The following is a 21,456-nucleotide window of genomic DNA, read 5'->3' on the forward strand; positions in this document are numbered from 1 at the left end:
CTCAGGTGGAAGGGCGCCCAGGGCGTGAGGCCGCGCTCGCTGTTACATCTGAGCGTGTCGCTGTTCACCTTCCACGGTAAGGAGTGGGTTTCGATGGTGGCCGTGGTGGATTCGTGGGCTTCACGGACTCTGCTGTGCCCTTCTGCTGGCCTGGCTCTCCTGTGGGGGAGTACGATGTCAGTGTCTCTGGGTGCATTTTGAGCAAATCTGGGCCAAAAGGAAGGTTCTAATAAGCAATAGAGATTTTTTAAAATGTATTCATTTTGAAAGAGTTTGAGAGAGAGAGAGAGAGCGCTTCTGTCCACTGGTTCACATCCCAAATGGCTGCAATGGCCAGGGCTGGGCCAGGCCGAAGCCAGGAGCCGAGAGCATCACCCGGGTCTCTGGGTCGGGGCAGGGCCTCAAGTACTCGGGCCATCTTCCACAGCTGTTCCAGGCCATCAGCAGGGGCTGGATTGGAGGTGGAGCAGCTGGGACTCACCGGCACCCATGTGATGTTTTCATCTAGCATTTATTTCTGTGTAGTTCTTAGCCATCTCAGAGCTTGGGTTTCCTTTAGGGAGGCGTGGACGTGGGATGTAATTCCAGCTTTGCAGCCAGGCCTGCAGTTCTGGACAGGCCCACAAGCAGGCGAGGGTTTGACCAGCCAGCACTTTTCATTCCCTGGAGCCCTCATGGAGCCTTTTACTCTCCTCCTTGACTTCTGACCTTCGGCCCTGAGGCTGAGGGCTGTGACCCGGCCTGCGGGACACCCAGACCCCCGGGCTGCCCCTTGGCAGCCGCGCCTCTTGAGAAGAGAACCCCCTTTCCTGGGCCAAGCAGGATTTCTCGGTAGCGGAAAGTGGCTGGAGACCTGGAGACCCTTCGGCAGCAGGCACCTCTCATCTCTGGTGGACACATCACTTGCTTTAGACGTTGGCTGTTTTTGATAGAGAATTATAGATTAAGCAAATCCGTGAACATGTTGAGTTCCCACCTTCTGCTTGCCCCAGATGCCCCACCCCCATCCAGAGGAGGTCTGGCTCCTCCCCCTCCTCTTTGTTTTCTTCCTCTTCCTCTTCTTCTCTTTCTGCTTCCTCCCCTCCTTCCACCTCCTCCATCTCTTTTCCCCGCCTTCCTCCGTTGTTCCCTCTTGCCTTGGCCTCCTTGTCCCTCTCTCCAGCCCTGGGGTCCAGGTTGCTGAAGAGCCAGCCAGGCAGCTTGTCACGGAGAGAAGAGGGAAGAAGGTTGGTTGGAATGGGAGCCCTGTGACCCAGGTGAGGTTGTGCGTGGTTCAGTCGCATGAGTTTGCCCACCACCCAGGCCACAGGTACAGTGACAGCTGCTGTGAACTCTCCCTTGTCTCAGTGGTGGCGGTGCCTGTGACGTGCTAAGTTGTGCACACCTAGCCCCAGGGCGCAGGAGGGGGCTGAGTCAGGCCCTCAGGCTCCCTTCACTCTTCTTCCCAGCACTGCAGCGCTCAGTCCTCCCCTCCCATCTCTGCCCTGCTGCTTCTGGTCATCTCCTCCCTGCCTGAACGGAGCCCACCTCCCCGGGGGGTGCTGGCTGTGGCCTGCACCTCCCAAACACTTGGTATTGTCTCCCAAGTATATTTTATGTTTGCTTCTCCTCTGCTCAAAGGAAGGTTATTTGAGGGTAAGCAAAGTATTTGCTCATGTTTCTGTATTTTCCAGAATGCCGTGTGTACAGCAGGTGCTTGATTAGTTTCTGGCTAGGTTAGAAAATGCCTTTTTTGGGGACTGGCTCTGTGGCATAGTAGGCTGAGCCTCTGCCTGTGGCTCCAGCATCCCATATGGGCACCCTTCATGTCCCACCTGCTCCTCTTCCAGTCCAGCTGTCTGCAAATGCCCTGGAAGGCAGTGTAAGATGGCCCAAGTGCCTGGGCCCCTGCACCCACGTGGGAGACCTGGAAGAAACTCCTGACTCCTGGACCTTGGCTGCAGATTGGCCCAGCTCCAGCTGTTGCAGCCATTTGGGGAGTCAATCAGTGGATGGAAGACCTCTCTCTGTCTCTCCTTCTCTCTGTAATTATACCTCTCAAATAAATAAATAAATCTTTCTTTTTTAAAAAATGCCTTTTTCATTCCCAGTTTCCAGCCTTTGCAATTGTTTTATACAGTGTATGAACTTAGAGTGCTGACGTCCTCCAGTGTAGACAAGATTTGGACTTCTAAGTGACAATGGTGGTGGCTATGCTCCCACCTTCCCTGGGCTGCCGTGGCGTCCTGCACGGTCCCTGTATGGGGCCCACATGTGCACCATGGGACAGGATTGGCACACTGTCACAACCAGACTCACACACCAAAATCTCTCCTGGACAGCCAGACTTAGACAAGTTTTTTTCTATTAGCTTTATCTCCTAAAATGTTCTTTTTTAACTTTACTTTCTTGTTCTTTTGCGCAGGCTGTGGTGAAAGGCTTCAGGACTGAAATGCTCCACTTAAGGACTTGTGCTGCTAAGTTGAGGCCGTTGACGGCCTCCCAGACTGTTAAGACATGTTCCCAAAACAGGCCGGCCGCGGTCAGGACGCTTCAGCAGTCTCGGTGCTACTCTGCACCTGTTGCCGCCGAGCCCTTTCTGAGCGGGACTAGTTCAAACTATGTGGAGGAGATGTACTGTGCTTGGCTGGAGAACCCCAAGAGTGTGCACAAGGTAAGGCTCAGGGCTGCGGGTGCTCAGCGTGGCGAGTGGGCCCGGTGCCGCCCGGCCACCCAGGTAAGTGCGCACCCGTGGCTTCAGTGCCGGGCGGTCGGCCACAGCCCACATTCACCGCAGTGTGTGCATCAGGCCTAGAGCTGCCCAGTCGAAGCCAGCAGCAGGCACCGACCGTATGGAGACCTTTGAGAACATAGGATGTGCAGGTGCTGCCCCACGAAGACAGGAAGCACGAAATGAGGATGCACGCGTGCAGCTCCGGGAGGCCGTGAGGAAGCACACGCGTATACTCCAGGAGGCCATGAGGAAGCACACGCGTATACTCCAGGAGGCCGCAAGGAAGCACATGCGTGTTCTCCGGGAGGCCGTGAGGAAGCACACGCGTGCAGCTCCGGGAGGCCGTGAGGAAGCACACGCGTGCAGCTCCGGGAGGCCATGAGGAAGCACACGCATATACTCCAGGAGGCCTCAAGGAAGCACATGCGTGTTCTCCGGGAGGCCATGAGGAAGCACACGCGTGCAGCTCCGGGAGGCCATGAGGAAGCACACGCGTGCAGCTCCGGGAGGCCATGAGGAAGCACACGCGTGTACTCCAGGAGGCCGTGAGGAAACACGTGCAGCTCCGGGAGGCCGTGAGGAAGCACACGCGTGCAGCTCCGGGAAGCCGTGAGGAAGCAAGGAAGTGAAGAAGCACACATGTGTGCCCCGTGATCTCCATAGGCTGTCGCAGGATGAGCCGTGTAAAGAAGGAAAGTGCGTGGAGAAGGGAGCAGGGAAGCTGCTCCGTCCCGACGTCCCCGGAGGACGCTTTGTGTGTGACCTGCCTCAGAGGCGCCACCTGTGACTTCCGTGTCGATGGCCTCTAGGTCGTCGTGTTCTGGTTTTCCGTTTCTTCGTTATCTCTGTTACCCATAAGGCCACTTCCTCCTCAGACGCCTTCTTCCCTGAGCGTCAGTAGGAGCCACGCCTGGCATGTGAGGGGGTGGGCCGCCTGCCGCAGGGCCCAGGGCAGTGCCGAGTGGAGTCCCGTGCTCCATCCAGGGCAGCGGGCGCACGGCGGGGGTGCAGTGCACGGAGTGGGGCTCTGCCCATGTCCCTGGTTGCCACTGTGGACTTCACTTTCCTGTTTGGGACCTGGGGACCACGGCACCAGAAGTCTGCCCGGGCTGCTGTGGCACTTCAGAGTGGTCACACTTCCCGCCTCAGGGAGGGGAAGCCAGTCCATGCCTTGCCCATTTCCGTGGCAACCTGGGAGTGCCCGCGCCACAGCTTCCTCAGGAGATTGCCCGGGAAGGAGTGCGCGTGGAAGTGGCCCTTGGCCTTGTACTGGAGGCTCCCGAAGGGGGTCTTGGGTGGGAGACGCACCTGGGCTGGCCCGGAGCTTTGCCTTCCTCTCCTCGTCATAACCCTTTTGAGGGGCCAGCCAGGTCATCTTGAGTTTGGGGTTAGAGACCACCGCTCGGGAGTGACGGGCGTGCTGTGGCCTCGCCTGCGGTGGTTTGTGGTGGGGAGGGGCAGGGGGCTGGGTGTCACCAGGCTGCAGACCGCTGCTCTTGCCGGGAGATTTCCTGCTCCGTGGTCCGTGAGCAGGACTCCGGTTCCCCTTGCGCAGTGGTCTTCCCACCGCGGGTCAGGAGAGGCTGCACACCGTGGCTGGAGGCCCTGGGGTCATGGTGCCCACACAGCCCGCCTCCTAAAGCCTCCCTGTTCTTATCGCTGTGAGGATTTCATGTCAGGTTTTCTTGTAGAGCCGGCACGGTCAGTGCCCACAGCACAGTGAGAAGTCAGGCACTCACGTGGTCACCGTGGGACTGGGGAGCTCTGTGCTCGTCCTGGGCGCACGTGCACGGTGGTGGGCCCCTCGGCGACGTCTGGCCCTTCCGTGCTCTTGAAATGCAGTCTTGTGCTTCCTGTGAGGGAACCAAGTGAGGGCAAAGGGCAAGAAAAATGCAGACGTGACGGGGGAGTGACACGAGCCCGCTTCACTTGGCAGTCTCGAAACTACCTGAGCTGTGCTTTGAAGAGGAGGGCCTGATATGCCCACCCTGGCCTGGGACTCCAGGGTCCTGTTCTGTCACTGTCACAGCCACTGGGTGGTGCACATAGGAGGGGAGACACGTCAAGGTTGTGGTAGTCTGATAGGCGGAGCACCTGCAGAACACTGAGAACTCTGCAGAACACTGGTGCCACTTAGATGTTGGTTTCTGGGGGGAGTTCACAAGGTTTTTTTTGTTTTGTTTTGTTTTGTTTTTTAAATCACAGAGACAGGTGGAGTTCCCATCTGCTGGTTCACTCCCCAAATTCCTACAACAGCTGGGACTAGGCTGGGCTGAAGCAGGGAACTGAGGACTCAGTCCAGGTCTCCACGAGTGGCAGGAACCCAATTACTTGAGCTTTGTGGGTCTTTGTTAGCAGGGAGCTGGAGTCGGGAGCCTGAGCAGGGATTTGAACCCAAGCACCCCAGTGCTTAACCAGTTTTAACTGCTAGGCTAAGCATCCACCCCCGCAAAGCATTTTAGGCAAGGACAGTTTAGTGCTTAGAACACATTTTTGAGGGGCCAGTGGTGCGTGGATTAAGCCACCCTTGTGCCATGGCATCCCATATTGGAGTACTGGGTCAAGTGCCAGCTGCTGTGCTTCTGATCCAGCTCCCTGCTGATGCACCTAGGAAGGCAGCAGAAGATGGCCCAAGCGCTTGGTCCCCTGCCACCCACGTGGGAGACTTGAGTTCAGAACTCCTGGCTTTTTTTTTTTTTTTTTTTTTTGACCTGGCCCAGCCCCAGCTCTCATGACCATTTGGTAAGTGAACCAGTGGATGGAAGATTCTCTCTCGCTCTCTGCCTCTCCCTCTCCCTCCCCACCCCCATCCCCCTTCTCCTCTTCCTCTCTCCCTCCCTCCACCCCTCTCCCTCCCTGTCTCCCTTCCATCACTCTGCCTTTCAAATAAATAATTTTTTTAAAAATACATTTTTGAGTATTTTAATCTTTGATGTGTTAGCTTTATGAATGAAAAGAATTTATTTTAACCTTTTATGTAGTAGATTTCTTATGAAGCAGAGACATCTGTTTCAAGCCCATGGTCTACTTCAGCAGAAGCTCAGTGCCCAAGGCTGTGAAGTTGCTCCCTGTGGCCTTCAGCCTCTGTGCAGACCAGTGTCAGCACTGGGGGCTCTTGTGTCGGATCAGCGAAGCCTGCGCCAGCTTCAGCACAGGGCTTCTACGCAGGAGATGTGCGTTTGTGCTGCAGTCAGAGAAGTGAACTAAGCCCTCGGAGAGCCACAGAGGCGTGGAGCAGTGGCTCCGCTGCGCTCGTTGGCTGCTGCCGCTTGCATGGCTTTGTTCCAGGCCTGCGATACCTCTGACCCGGCGTCCTTAACTGGGTGGTTAGCGCCGAGCTTCTGGGGGCTGTGCCCTGGAGGGCAGGTGTTGCCCCAGGAAGCATGTGGTCACTCAGCTGATCAGGGGCAGCAGGAGAAACAGGAGTTTGGGCTAGGAAATAAATGGTGCAGTTCCAAGTTCCAGCTGAGGGTGCTCGTTAGGGGTGGGAGCAGGGCCACCTTTGGTGGGTGGAGGGAGAGAGTTGGAGGGCAGTGGTGGAGTTGGGGTCCCTGAGAAGAGGAGGGCCGAGGCCATGGCCACCTTACGGTCTGCCTGCAGCTGGGTGGGGAAGCTTTGGGTACAGATTGCGCTGTCTCTTAGAGCATGGTATTTTTAAAAAACGTCTTTTGTATTTTAAGCAAAATAGCTTTGTGTCAGTGACTAAAGGCAGGGGAGGGTAGACAGGAGTGGAAAGGAGCAGATTGCTCATGCGTCTGCCTGGGAGTAGAGCCAGCCGCAGGCCTGCCCCCCTTGAGGAGGGTCAGAGGCTTGACCTTCCTTTGACCTTCCTCCTGCAGCTGGGCCCAGGGCAGGAGCTTCCTGGGGGAGCTGGTGCCACCTGTGGGTGAGCAGCGTCGGCACCTGGGAAAGCTGTCCGGCCGCAGCAGCTGGTTCTGTCCTGCCCCAGGTGGCCCTGCAGGGAGGTGTGAGGGCTTTGGGACTCCACTTCCTGGCTCCGCCTGTCCTGTCCCTAAGTGCACTGGGAGGGGCGGGGCCTGGACGTGAAGTCAGCAGCCTTCTGCCTGTACTTGGAGCTGCTGCTCCACAGGCCCCCCACTCCTGCCGGGGGGTGGAGGGGCTGGCACTGGTCCAGGTGGGCCCCCAGCCGGGTGACTGCAGGTGATACCGTGGTTCCGCAGTGCCCTCCTTCCCTGAGGAGTGTCACAGGGCTGCTTAAAAGTGGGCACAGGCTGTCGTGGATGTCAGGTTTTTATGCAGGGGAAGTTTGGTTTCTGTAATGCACTCCCCAGAAACTTAGGAACTCGGAGCAGCACCAGTGTGGTGATTCTGTTTCGGCATTAGCTCCTGTGCACCTGAGGATTGGTGGGAACCGTGGAAGCCTCTGTTGGATTTGGCAGTTGGGGTGCTGGCTGCCCGCTGGCCTTCTGTCCTTCAGGAAGCCAGAGAACAGCTGTGGGATGTCTGAGGCCTGGGCCCGGGTCACAGGTTGCTGCCTGTCCCTAGGGACTGGGGAAGCAGAGGTCCATGGGGTGGGTTCTGTGGTCCCTGGGTGGCCCCCAGCCCTCTTCACAGAACCTTTGGTGTAGGGCAGAGTCCCAGCAGATACCAGATAGGTTCTGTGTCAGCAGATCCCACAGGGCTCGGCTGGGGCAGCTCTGCTTGCCAGGGTTTGTTGGCATTTGTTCACAGACAGGGAGCAGATGGTAGCAATTGCTGGGAAATATTCTCCAGCTCCAGGGTGGGGAACATCCAGCCCGCGGGCCATCAAGGCCTGTGAAGTCACGTGGTCTGCCCCTGTGAAGGCAGCTGATGGTGGGACTCAAAATTCAACAGATCTAGAGCAGGCTCTCTTTAAAAATATTTACTTACTTGAGAGGTAGAGTTACAGACAGAGAGGGGGAGAGACAGAGAGGTCTTCCATCCACGGGTTCATTCCCCAAATGGCTGGGACAGCAGGAATGTGGTCACCCTGAAGCCAGGAACTTCTGGGTTTCCCATGTGAGCGCAGGGGCCCAAGCACTTGGGCCATCTTCTGCTTTCCCAGGCCATAGCAGAGAGCTGGATCAGGAGAGGAGCAGCCGGGGCTTGAACCGGTGCCCATATGGGATGCCGGTGCTGCAGGTGGAGGCTTCACCCACTACCCCACAGCACCGGCCCCCAGTCTCATTTTTAGATTTTTTTTATAAGATTTATTTATTTATTTGAAAGTCAGAGTTATGCAGAGAGAGGGAAGGCAGAGAGAAAGCTTCCATCCGCTGGTTCACTCCCCAGATAGCCACAGGCCGGAGCTGCACCAATCCGAAGCCAGGAGCCAGGAGGTTCTTCTGGGTCTCCCACATGGGTGCAGGGGCCCGAGGACTTGGGCCATCTTCTACTGCTTTCTCAGGCCACAGCAGAGAGCTGGATCGGAAGAGCAGCCGGGACTAGAACCGGCGCCCATATGGGATGCCGGCGCTTCAGGTCAGGGCTTTAACCTGCTGTGCCTCAGCGCTGGCCCCCAGGCTCATTTTTAAGTTGGCAATTTTGTATGGCCCTTGAATAATGTTATAAGTATCCAAATGGCCCCTGGCAGAAGAAAGGTTCCCTACCCCTGGGTCTGAGGCCAGGGAACTCGTGCTGTGCTGCTGTTTGATTTTAGGAGTGCCTGGGTGGGACCCTGGTTTCATTGGGTCCATGTGAACCCTTCCCAGGGGTGGCCCCACTGCAGCCTGAACTCAGTGCATCTCAATGCTTCATACAGGGGAGCGTGGTGGGCAGGCCTCTGACCCCAGCCCGGAGCCCTGCTTTTGCCTGGGCCTGGTCTGTGTGCAACTCTCTGGGATGGAGGCCTTGAGGCCCAGCTCTTCCAACCCAAGCGCTACCCCTTTGGAGGCTCGTGTGCGTAGCCCCCAGCAAAGGATCACGTGCTCAGGGCTCTGGAGACAGGCAGTCCATCCACAGTTCTCCCCAGCACAAGTGTCCTGGTCCCGACCATCAGGGCAGCCGTCAGGTTGCGATCTTCTCTGTCTTCAGGAAAGGGCTGGGGCCTGCAGGTCAGAACGGGTTCTTGAGCCGCCTTGGAGGGGAATAGAGGTGTGCTGCGTCTCAGCTGTGCCCAGGAAGGGAGTGGGCCACACACAGGCTGGGTCAGAGCAAGCCAGAGGGCTGTGGCTGCTCTTCACCCTGCAGTTTATACCTGAGTACTTCAAAAGGTTCTTGGAAAATTTAATTAGAATACCAGTTTGGGTGCAGAAAATTGACATCCTGCGTAGTTTTTCATAATACCTATTTTCCATGAATTTCTTTTTCAGTGTCCATGTTTTTATAGCAATTAAAAAGCATTATTAAGTCATGGGCACTTGGTACACAAACTGCTTGGGATACCTGCATTACTTTTTTTTTTTTTTTTTAGATTTATTTATTTGAAAGAGTTAGAGGTCTTCCATCTGCTGGTTCACTTCTCAGATGGTCACAATGGCCATAGCTGTGTAGATCTGAAGCCAGGAGCTTCTTTCTGGTTTCCCATGTGGGTGAAATGGCCCAAGAATTTGGGCCATCTTCTGCTGCTTTCCCAGGCCATAGCAGAGAGCTGCATTGGAAGTGGAGCAGGCGGGACTTGAACCGATGCCCATATGGGATGCCGGCACTGCAGGCTAGGGCTTTACCTACTACGCTACAACACTGACCTTGCCTGCGTTCCTTATCAGAGTGCCTGAGTTCTAGTCCCAGCTGCACTCTGATCCAGCTTCCTGCTAATGCACACCCTGGGAGGCAGCACATGATGGCTCAAGTGTTTGGGTCCATGCCACCCATGTAGGAGACCTGGATTGGGTTCTGGGCTCCTGGCTTTGGCCTAGCCCACCTCTTTCATTTGGTGAGTGAGCTAGCAATGGAAGATCTCCCTTCCTCCCTCTCTCTTTCTTTGCCTGCCTTTCAAATACAATGAAGATTAGTAAATAAAAGTTACAAAAGTGTAGTGTTGTTAGCAATCCGAATTTAATTGGTGGGATTTTCTGATGGTGTAAGACCTTGTCACTGATATATCTAGAACTGTGTTTGGCATTGGATCCTGGGGGGGATACACCATGAATGAGGAGCCCAGAGCCTACCCTCCTATTCCCATCATTGTCTTACATACTTAGCGAGCCCTAGACAGAGATGAGGGGGCTGGGATTGGGGTTCCCAGAGGGTAGACACAGGGGAGCCCCAGGATCTGGCCTGTTGAGCTGTGGGCGAGAAGAGGCACCCCATTAGATCAGAACCATCCCAGTAATGAGTCAGGGAGCTAAGATAAGTTTTAGTGACCTGGGCTAAGTCCTTAACACCACACTGGGTCTGCCGTCCACTTCCTGAACAATGGAGAGAAACTGCAGGTGCAGAGTTGTCCCAGGGTGGTTGAGTGCCATTGGGAAGACAGACCCTGCTGTGAGCAGAGGGAAGATTCATGGTCTGAAGGTGATGTGCAGGTCAAGGGCCATGACTTCTGACCTGGAAGGCAGTTGCCTAGATGCCAGCCAGGCGTGGTTAGTCATCTACAGTTAGTTTCATTTCAGCCAACACATTAGCCGTCCTTAAACTTGAAAGCCTGTCATGTTGGATTTAGGGCATCTCGGTAGCAAGGTGTTGGTCCTGCCCTCTTGCTGGATGGCAGAGGAGGGTGGGAGCAGCCCGCTCCAAGCCTGCCTGCCTGCCGGCCGGCCGATGCACAGCTCCGTGCTTGTCTGGGTTGGTTACCAGTTTCCTCCCTCCCAGGGTATGCTGCACAGCCACTCCCAGCCCACCTCCCAGTCTCATTCTGACCATGCCTACCTCACCCTCCTGAGGCCACGCCTCGCTCTCAGCACTTGAGGGCTGGCCATAGCCCAGGCCCTCCTGTCACCTCCCGGGTCCCTCACGGACCGTCTGTCCTTTGTGGCGCAGGCCAGAGGCTGCCCTTCTAAGTGGCTGCCTTTCCTGCCACCTCAGCTTTCGGTCCCTGCTCCCGCACGTTTGCCTCCTGCGGGGTTTATGTGTTCTCTCGTCTTGGCTTCCTTGTGAGTAGGAAGCTCAGTCAGGCATCTTTCTGACCCAGACCCTGTAATGTGCTAGGGATTACGGTTAGCCTGGACAGGGAATTTGTTGGAATAACCTAGGGTGGTAGTCTCTCTTTAACGGCACTCACTTTGTCACGGGGCATCCTGCACGCCTCTGGCACCTGCCTGTGGTAGCAGCTGAGCTTGCCCTGGGCAGGTGCCTCCTGTCTCTGCCCGGCCCACTTTCCCAACAGCTTGTCCTGAGTGTCATTTCAGCTTTTCCGTCTTGCAGTGTCATTGTCCCTGGTATCAGAGAACCACATATCTGTGTGTGGCCCTTGTACACTCAGGGCAAGACAGGGAGCAGGTGTTTTCCATATTGGTAAGTTGTACAGCAGGACACAGGTGAGAGAACGGCTAGGCGAATGATGTTGGTGACGGGTGTGGTGCACGGAGGTGCCTACGTGGGTTGGTATGACTCAGAATCCACATGACCACCTTGTACCCAGCACTGCCCTCCCTGTCAACAAGCCAAAGCTGACTTGGCCTCTGAGTCTCATGGGCCAAGAGCCGTTTCTCTTTCTGGAAACTTCTGTGCTGATGAGCTCTGCCATGAGCCAGGCACTGCACTTCCTCCCTTCTGTTTGGTCCCTTGAAACGTCTCTGGGAGTAGAAACAGCTGCCCTGCCCACATCTGACCTAGGTTCCAGGCGTCCACACCAATGCAAGGGATAGCGGGAGGTGAATCTGGCTCATGCAAATACAAGCTCGGGTGCTTGGCTCATTTTCCTCACAACGCAGAAAGTCAGGGAGCTCGGGTGGTCAGTGGTGGCCACTGACCAGGTGCCACCTTTCCCAGTGAGTGTGCCTGTGTCTCCCAGCAGGTGGCGTGGGTTTCAGAAGCTGAGCCAGGAAGCACTCGCACTGGGGTTTCCTCTGTCCCTTTGGGAGGCGTGCCCTCCCTCCCCTCCCTCGCTGGTGGTCTCAGCTGCAGAGGGGGACACTGCTGCAGTAGGGAGGGGCTGACAGGAAGTAAATAAAGTATCAGATTGAGGCCGGGAAGCCGGCTTGAGATGGGTGTGGCCAAGACAGGACCAGTGAGGGGAGGGCCTGGCATCAGGAGGAAGGAGCAAGAGTGGCAGCATCAGACCTAGGGACCCTAAAGCCCCAGGGGTGCATGTCCAGGAGGGGCGGGGCTGAGGAGCTGGAAGAGACCTTGTAGATGAAGAGAGAAGCTAGCGGGTTGCAGGTTGACAGGGTGTGGAGAGAAACGGGCCTGAAGGGTGCAGGTTGGTGAGTGGGCAGGACGGGTGCCTGGACTCTGCGGCCACTCTTGCGGGAAGGTGAAACCTACAGAGCGAAAGTGACCTTCTGTTTTAAAGCCTTTTTTTTTTTTATGAGGCTTGGCTTGGGTGCACAAAACAACACTTAGAGTTTGCGGTGTGATGGGTTTTGCTGATGCAGAACCTCGTGTCCCTCATGTCTAGACTGTCTCCAGGTCCACGGGCAAGGGGGCCTGCCGGGGCTTGGTGTGCAGGTGTGGAGCGGGGCCTGTGAGGGAGTGAAAGAAGCTGCGTTTCCTGCACACCCTTCCCAGGGGGCTGTGCGGCACTACCTCCCCCTGCACCATTGACCTCTTCTATGGAGAATCACCTGGCATTTTATTTCAAGTACAAAAGGAGGTCAGGGAGAGGCCAGTGAGCAGTCAGTGCCTGCCCTCTGCAGGCGTGAGCTGGAAGGAGTTCTCCAGCTTCGCCCTTGGCCCTGACCTTGAGCTCTGGCTCCTGGGCTTCAGCAAGTGGCCATTTCTTTCATTTTATTATAAACCCAGAATTTTACAAATCCTTGTTTTCCAGTTTTCTTTGGTACTTCTGCTGGACAGATAGAGGTCTCTATGTAGGGCTTGCTCTGCTGTTGGCACACTAAGCCTGATCAATGGTGTGTGTGAATTCTTTTTAAATTTTTTTTAAATGTCATTTTATTTGAAAGGCAGACAGAAGCTGAGACAGATCTTCTGTCTACCAGTTCGCTTCCCAGATGTCCACAACAGCCAGAGCTGGACCAGACTTGAAGCTGGGAGCCCAGAACTCCATCTGGTCTCCCATGTGGATGGCAGGGACTCATACACTCGAGGCAGAATCGGGGTGGAGGTGGGCGTCGTGGTGCAGAGGGTTAGCCCACCATCTGAGATACCAGTATCATATCAAGAGTGCTAGTCTAAGGGGCAGGTGCCGTGGCGCACTAGGTTAATCCTCTGCCTGCGGTGCCGGCATTCCATATGGGTGCCGGTTCTAGTCCCAGTTGCTCCTCTTCCAGTCCAGCTCTCTGCTGTGGCCCGGGAAGGCAGTGGAGGATGGCCCAAGTGCTTGGGCCCTGCACCCCATGGGAGACCAGGAGAAGCACCTGGCTTCGGATTGGCACAGCTCCAGCAAAGCGGCCATTTGGGGAGTGAACCAACGGAAGGAAGACCTTTCTCTCTGTCTCTCTCTCTCTGTCTCACTCTCTCACTGTCTGTAACTGTATCTGTCAAAAAAAAAAAAAAAAAAAGTGCTAGTCTGAGTCCCAGTTGTTCCGCTTTGATCTAGCTTTCCTGCCAATGCACCTGGGAAGGCACTGGTGGTGATCCAAGTGCTTGGGCCCCTGCCACCCAGGATGGAGTGCCTGGCCTCTGCCTGGCCTAGCCCTGGCTGTTGCAGCCATTTAGGGAGTGAATCAGTAGATGGAAGATCTCTCTTCTTCCTCTCTCATTGGTATGCTGCCTTTCAAGTAAATCTTGGGAGAAAAAATGGAGCTGGAGCACACATCCATGGACTCTTATAGGGATGCGACATCTTAAATGCGGCATCAAGTGCCTGCCCCCCTCTGAGTTGGTCCTGAGCCTTTGCCTCTAGGGAGGACACAGTCCACACTCTAGCTTGGCCAGAGAGCAGTAATGTAAGTTGGTCCTTGCTGCTCTTCACTCCCACTGCTGCTGCTGCTGCTATTATTTTAAGATTTTTTAATTTATTTGAAAGGCAGAGCTACAGAGGGAGGAAGGGAGAGAGAGATCTTCCATCCACTTGCTGGCTCCCCAGATGACTGGAACTGCATCCAGTCTCCCACGTAGGCGCAGGGGCCCAAGCTGCTGTCCATGGTGTATTAGCAGGGAGCCGGGTCAGAAGTTGAGCACTTGGGGCTTGAGTGAGTGCCCGTTTTGGATGCTGGCACCACAGGAGGCAGCCTGACTTGCTGTGCTCCAATACTGGTCCTGAGAATGCATGTTTCTGTCCTTTCTTATAGATGGCAGAAACTGAGCCCAGAAGGACACCTCCCCGGGGCCTACGACCCCACTCCCATGTGCTCCTCCCGGGGAAGGGATGAGATTGCCTCTCTGGGGCGTTACTGCGGCCTCTCATAAACGATGAGCTTCTGCTTTGTGCCCAGAGGCATAGGACACAAGCTAGGTGTCACTGGGCCCCTGAGGGCTGTGCTGAACCTCTGGGGTCTTGAGGGAGGCCTAAATCTTGTGGGGGTGGGGGTGGGGTCACCTGGTGTTCCTGCAGACCTGGGAGGTTGGCGGACAGCGCCGTGATCCTCATCGCCTCCCAGCTGCAGGGCCTTGAGGGGAAGATGGGGCAGGACTGTGTGACTGTTGAGCACCAGCACCTGGCCCCAGGGCAGCCAGCGTGTGGCTTTGGGCCCCTGAAACATGTGCTGGTGGACGATGGCCCCTGGGCACGTGTGGCGGGTGTGGAAGTCAGAAGGTGCGTTCTGAGGGCAAAATGAAAATGGTGGAAAACCAGGACCCATCCTGGAGAGGCCTACGGTCGGCAGCGAGAGAGCGGGAGGCGCGCTTGCCTGCAGAGGCTAACTGTTGGTGGCCACTGTGGGGAGCAGTGGGCTAACCCTGTCTTTTTTTGTCTTTAGTCATGGGACATTTTTTTCCGCAACACCAATGCCGGAGCCCCCCCAGGCACTGCCTACCAGAGTCCCCTTCCCTTGAGCCGAGCCTCCCTGGCTGCCGTCGCCCAGGCTCAGCCCAATGTGGACAAGCTCGTGGAAGACCACCTGGCAGTGCAGTCCCTCATCAGGGCGTATCAGGTGAGTGGGCAGGCATCCCTGTGAGAAAGGACACAGCACTCCTAGGCCACCGTCAGCTTTGCTCGCGGTTGTCGCTGAGCTGAGTCCCGGAGCTTTCCCCCGTCAGGCCGCAGGGAGGTAGCAGTCGCACACAAGGGAGGAAAGGAGCAGGCTCACCCTGGTCGCATGGGTCTCCCCTACCCCATGCCAACCCTATAAGTAGCTCCTTACTGTTTTCCTAAGTGCATGAGAGAGATGTGGCCAGGGAAACCGAGTCAGTGCCAGACACCCCTACCTGGAGGGAGCAGTGGCTGGGAGGGCGGTGCTGTTGGGGGACACTGTGGGAAAGTCACCCCGTGGAGTCCGGGAACACAGAAGAGAGGGCCAAGCCTAGAGCGTGTGGGGAAGGGACAGGGCCCTGCTAGAGCAGCAGAAAGGGCCGCCTCCAGCCTTTCTGAGAGCAGTCTCCACGGCTCTTCCAGCCTGCTGCCTCACATCTGGGGAGAGCCCAGAGCTGAGTGCTTAGGCCACGAGAGGCGGGCTCTAAGGAGGGAGTTGGGGTAGGCAAGCAGGGCGCCTCCCTGAGGGCAGTCCCCTGGGAGCTCAGCTGGGGGACCTGTGCCCGCTCTGTTCTGCTTTGTGCTCCCGTGTCCTGAAGTTGGTGGCTTGCCTGTGTCCTCCACGTATAAGGCCCCTAGTACAGGCATCCAGGGCGACTCAGGGAGGGCCCTGGGCCACAGGCCCCTCCTGCTGTCATCTGGCGGGGAGGGCTCTCCCTGGGCGCACAAGGAGACGTGCAGGCATTTCCACGGTGGACCTGACCACAGGTAAGAGGCACAGCTGGTCCCTCCCCACCGTTGCTTGCACCTGGCAGTGACTGGTCAGCACCTGCCCCTTCTCAGAACCTGGCAGGAAACTGGATAACGTACCCAACACTGAAGACCTCAGGATGTCCTCAGGGGTGTCCTTTCTCCCTTGGGTTTTCTCAGAGGGCCTCGCTGCCACAGGGCTGACAAGGGCACACCTCCGGGGGATGTGGGGGAGATGCTCATCCACGCCACCATAGTCACCACCAGCACCTTCACGGGCTTCCTGTGCGCACGCTGGGGTCCCCTTTGCCAGCATGCCGGATTCCCGTTTCCCCGCACACGCTCCTTTGAGACTGCTGAGTTTAGCAGAACCAGGGAGCTAGTTTATCCCTTTCTTCTGAAAGCACAGTTTTACCCGAGTGCCTTGGAAATAATCCCTGGCTGTTTCAGCTGTTGGTTTTGTTGTGCGGGGCCCTCGTGCTGTGCTCCTGGCTGGGCGAGATGCTCGCGGCGTGACTTTCCCCAAGTGCCCTGCCCTCTGCTTACTGACTTGCTTGTGTTGTTATTCCAGGTCAGGGGTCACCACATTGCAAAACTTGATCCTCTCGGAATTAGTTGTGTAAATTTTGATGGTGCTCCGGTAACTGTTTCTTCAAACGTGGGTGAGAATTAACCTGTAAACACTAATTTTAATGTAATTTTACTTTTTTTTTACCCTTCCCTCTTTTTTTCTCCTGTCCTTTTGTGTGTGTCCTTCCCTCTCATCGCTGGCCCTCGTAGATCCGAGGGCACCATGTAGCACAGCTGGACCCCCTGGGGATTTTGGACGCTGATCTGGACTCCTCCGTGCCCGCTGACATTATCTCATCCACAGACAAACTTGGTGAGGGTCTGGGAGCCGTCGGCTGCGTTGCTTGAGCTCCTCTCGCTGTGCCAGCCCGTGGTAGCCAGACATGCAGGCAGGAGGGCAAGCTCCGGAGTTTCCCTGATTTCTGATCACTTGAAATTGCCCGTGATGCAGCCTCATGTTGAAGGAGGGTGGCGGGCAAGTTATTTGTGTATTTATATACGGATTCCAGTGTCCAGCCAGGTTGGCTGGAGTCTCGATCTGGAGAATGAAGTTTTGTTCAGGGAGCTCTGGCATGGGGAAGAGCTGGCCCGCCCAGGGCAGGAGGTTCAGAGAACAGCCTGTGCCGAGCCCGCCACGCAGTGCCGGTGATCACACGGAGGAAACTGGGGGCTGCGTTCCCGCAGCGTCAGGAGGCAGGGCCTTCGGGAGGTGCATGTGTGGCCAGTCGGGTCTTGTCACAGTTGCCACGTGTTCCCACCCAGACCCGCCCTCCTCGTGAGGTGACGCGGGTGTCAGGCTGGCCTGTCATCTGTAGTTGCTTCCAGAGTTAATCTGCTTTCCGTCACCTTGCTGCTAACCGTACTAAGGAAATGACAGCGTGACTAATTGAAACGGCCAGGCGTTCGCAGCAGGCACCGCATGCTGGTGAAGTTGATCACCCACCTGCTAACCCGCTTTCAGGTCGGGCCGACTTAGCCTCCTCTGGGGCACTTCGTGGGAGGGTCAGAGAAGCCGGCTCTGGGGCTGCCAGGACGTGGTGTGACGCCTGCTGGCGGTGACTCTGGAATTGGTGTTGGCAGTTGGTGGCTGCTCCTGTGTCTTGGTTTCAGAAACCCTCCCAGATGATAGGGGATTGCCTCTGCATCACAGCAGCCCTCCGCGGGTCCAGGAAGGAGGCTGAAACCCTTTGAGTCTGAGTAGGACCAGTTGGGACTGTAGCAGGCGCGTGAGTTGAACCTTGCTCCTTTGTTCCGTGATGACAACTTTGTGCTCGCCAGAGTGCGCCTCCCTTCACAGTGTCCCCAGGAGAGCCTCTTTCCCACTCCTCACCCCTTACAGTAGACACCCCTGCCCTCGAGTCTCCTCCCCCCGCCATGCTCACTGCCCGGTCGGGGCTCAGGACGGGGAGCCACTGGCTGCTGGACTCTCCTGCCTGGTGGGAGAGGAGCACCTCCCTGTGTCGGTCACAGTGGGGCTGGCCTCTTCGCCCGCCTGAGCCTGCACTGTCCCAGCTCCCCTTCCCCGACACCTGCAGTAGCCAGCATCTTCAGATGTGCCCTCTCGGTGGTTCTCGACTCAGCACGGTGGTTACCAGAGAACTGCAGAGTGGTTCTCTGCCCGCCTGGATCAAGACGGTCAGGCCCACCACCCCCACCACCCCACCCCTCCTGGATCAAGTCGGTCAGGCCCACCACCCCACCACCCCAGCCCGCCTGGATCAAGTCGGTCAGGCCCACCACCCCACCACCCCAGCCCTCCTGGATCAAGTCGGTCAGGCCCACCACCCCACCACCCCAGCCCTCCTGGATCAAGTCGGTCAGGCCCACCACCCCACCACCCCAGCCCTCCTGGATCAAGTCGGTCAGGCCCACCACCCCACCACCCCAGCCCGCCTGGATCAAGTCGGTCAGGCCCACCACCCCAGCCCGCCTGGATCAAGTCGGTCAGGCCCACCACCCTACCACCCCAGCCCTCCTGGATCAAGTCGGTCAGGCCCACCACCCTACCACCCCAGCCCTCCTGGATCAAGACGGTCAAGCCCACCACCCCCACCACCCCAGCCCTCCTGGATCAAGTCGGTCAGGCCCACCACCCCACCACCCCCAGCCCTCCTGGATCAAGTCGGTCAGGCCCACCACCCCACCACCCCAGCCCTCCCTAGGTCCTCAGCTGCCAAGCCAGAGCCAGGACCCGAGGGGCCTCCCTCCTTCCAGCAGCAGCGTGGTGAGGCGGGAGGGCCAGAGCAAGGTCACCGAGCAGGTCTTTGGAGGAGACGAGTTTTGAACCCTCTGGCTGGGAGCATTTAAGAAGCGCCCAGAGAGCCGGGGAGTAGCGCCCACTTGGGGAGAAGAGAGTGCATTGTAATCCATCCATCTGAAACAGTGTGACGTAAAAATTGAGACAAAGTCTCTCGCATGCACACATGGACACAGTGTGAATTCCTTACAGGTTTGAGACTGTAGGAAAATTGGTCTCTCACAGCTCTCACCCTTGATGTGGGCGCAGCCTCAAGAAGGGAGAAGGCCCAGTGTGAGTGCCAGGCAGCGTGGGCAGCTCCTCCAGCCCCGCCATCCCTGCCGTGGCCATCACTTAGCCCTGTGTGCCTCCTGTGCATCGCCTGTGCAGTGGCAGTGATGGCACCTGCGACCGTCTCAGATAGTGCCTGGAGCCTGCTAATTATGTGAGAGTGAGCTGAGTTAACAAATAACCTCTGAGGTCAGTGGCCAGCAGTGGTAATGAGGTGGACCCAGCGGGGGGCCCAGGACCCTGCAGGAAACAGGCAGGAGCCGCGAGTACCTCGTGCCAGAACTGGAACACAGGCAACACAGACTCCATGGAGGGGAGGGTTGGAACCAGGAGACCAGTTTTTAAGAGGTTGGGAAACTGGCCTGGGGCACCTGTCCTCACTTCCCAGAAATTCTCCTGACCCCTGAAGCCGCAGTGGGAGAGGCTCAGCAGTTAGACTCTCCCCAGGCAGTCCTGGCCAGGTTCACCGTCACATGCTGCGGGCACACACATGTTACGAGTGCCACAGAAATGTGACGGAGACGCTGGGGTTTGTGGTTGTTTTCATTGAGGTTTAAGAAGTCAGTTTTAGGACAGTTTCTCAGGTAGATGTGGGTTTTGTTTCCTGACTGCAGGTGATAGCGGGAACAGGGATATTTGCAGAGAATGTGAGTTGAGCGCTAGGCTCACATGACCCCAGCAGCCCATCTTAATTGGTGCCCACTTGCACCGTAGCCCCCTCCCTGAGAAGGAGGGTTGAGTGTTCAAAAGGAGACCACAAACCTGGGAGGGGAGGGCTAGTGGAGTCCCTGGGAGTGCCCTGTATGGCTCTGGCCTAGGGGCAGGGCAGCCCACAGCCTCCGGCAGGGACGCTGGCCCTAATGAAAGGACATGGTTTAGGGTGCCAGGGTAGAGATGGGAGTCAGTTGCCAACACCAGATTCAGGGGGTTGTTAGCAAGTGGAGGAATACGGACAGTCCCGGGGCTGGTGCCCTCCTCTGCTCTCGCTGTCTGAGTGGAAACAGGTTAACCTGCAGACCTAGCGGCTGTCCCCGGCTTGCCTTCGGGTGTAGGTTCCATGCCAGCCACCCCTTCCTTGTCTGGTTTGGGGTGAGAAGGGTGGCATCTCATCCCCATTACCTCCAGTGCTGACTTTCTCCTGTCTTCCAAGTGTAGCATTTAAATTAGATTCTCATTCAAAATTGCCTCCATCTGTGGTTTATGTATAAATTCTGTAACTTGTCGTAGTGACAAAGATAATTGAGGTTTATGTTACCCCATTAAGTCCCAGATTTTCATTTCTGCAGATAATTTGATAGCATAATAATCACAGATTTTAAAAAGATTATTTATTTATTTGAAAGGCAGAATTACAGAGAGCAGAGGGAGAAAGGCTGAGAGAGAGAGGTCTTCCAACCACTGGTTCATTCCCCCAGATGGCCACAGCAGCTGAAGCTGTGCCAATCTGAAGCCGGCAGCTTCTTCTGGGTCTCCCACGTGGGTACAGGGGCTCAAGGACTTGGGCCATCTTCTACTGCTTTCCCAGACCATAGCAGAGAGCTGGATTGGAAGTGGAGCAGCCGGGACTCGAACTGGCTGCCCATACTGGATGCCGGCACTGCAGGCGGTGACTTTACCCACTATGCCACAGCACCGGCCCCAATAATCACAATTAACATGAGTTTATATTCATTTTATTGCTCAATTTAAGACTTCATGGGTATCCTGTGTATAGGCCCATGGGATATAATGGGTTAATGAGAGATTTCAACATAAAAGGTGAAATCGAAACAGCAAATTCTGTCAATTAATAGGAGAAAGGTGTGACTCTTACCCATTTACCATTAGTGTTTCAGGTTGCTGATAAAGCTTTTCGGAAATGAACTTGGGTTTGGTAATTAAAAAGTCAGTGCACGGGCAGTTGTTTGGCATAGCAGCTGAGACAGCTACATCCCTTACCCGAGTGCCGGGGCTGGCGTCGGCTCCAGTCTGTTCTAGCGTGTTTCTAATGCACACCCGGGGAGCAGTGGTGCTGGCTCCGGTAATTGTACCCCCACCACCCACTTGGAGAGACCAGGTTGAGTCCCCAACTTCAGCCCGGCCTGTCCCCACTGTTGAGGACATTTGGAGAGTGAACCAGCAGATAGGATCTTGTTCTCTGTCTCTGCCTTTCAGATAAGTGAAGTTAATTTTTTTTAAAGAGATAATTCAGGAGTTTCAAAGATATGCCAGTATTTCAGCTGCGTAACCTCTAGACCAAACACCACCCAAGAATTCCAGCTCTTGAAATGAGTCGCTGCTTGCTTCTGTGTCCTTGAGAGCACAGCGAGCGATGACTGTCCTCACGCCCTCCTGACATACCAGCAGTGCTCTGTCCCTTGAGGGCTGAGAAGAATGAGCTAAAAATAGAGTTGATTTCGCTCTCCATGTTTCAGAGCAGTGAGGAAGCAGTCGGTTTGCAAACGCTGCTGTGTGTGGCATGTCCCCTGAGGGACTCAGCAGGGCTCTGTCAAGCTGAGGATGCCCCTGCAGGGGGCTTGAAGTCCTGGTAGACATGCTCACCTAGTCACCCTCGGAGAGTGAGGCCTGGGCCATGCAGACACCTGACGTCAAGAGGATTCCTCGTCTGTAGACCCCCAGGAACTGGTAAACAGTCTGCTTAGCTCCGAGTGTCGCTGCGTGGGTCCTCACTGCTGCTCCTCACGTAGGGGGTCGTGGCCACCTCCCAGCTGCTCTGACCCCACCAGCATCCGCGTGCGCTGCTCAGGAGGTGCTGGCTAGGACGCTGGCAGGCTCTGTCCTGAT

General features: G+C 56.3%; 1 protein-coding gene across 6 annotated transcripts in view; it reads left to right on the plus strand.

Annotated features, from left to right (window-relative positions):
* The window catches only part of OGDH (oxoglutarate dehydrogenase), a 62,292-nt gene that overhangs the window by 13,081 nt on the left and 27,755 nt on the right, over window positions 1-21,456 (plus strand). For 4 of the 6 annotated variants that reach the window (XM_051853065.2, XM_070059887.1, XM_051853064.2 and 1 more), the window contains exons 2-4: window positions 2,405-2,653; window positions 14,614-14,787; window positions 16,356-16,458. In XM_051853065.2, coding sequence (XP_051709025.1) covers window positions 2,432-2,653; window positions 14,614-14,787; window positions 16,356-16,458 — 499 coding nt within the window. In that variant the 5' untranslated portion in view covers window positions 2,405-2,431. Of the gene's footprint in view, window positions 1-2,404; window positions 2,654-14,613; window positions 14,788-16,146; window positions 16,238-16,355; window positions 16,459-21,456 lie in introns of all 6 variants that reach the window. The other 2 variants (XM_070059886.1, XM_070059888.1) reach the window with 1 other exon arrangement.

Source organism: Oryctolagus cuniculus, chromosome 16 (genome assembly GCF_964237555.1).
Source record: "Oryctolagus cuniculus chromosome 16, mOryCun1.1, whole genome shotgun sequence".
NCBI lineage: Eukaryota > Metazoa > Chordata > Mammalia > Lagomorpha > Leporidae > Oryctolagus > Oryctolagus cuniculus.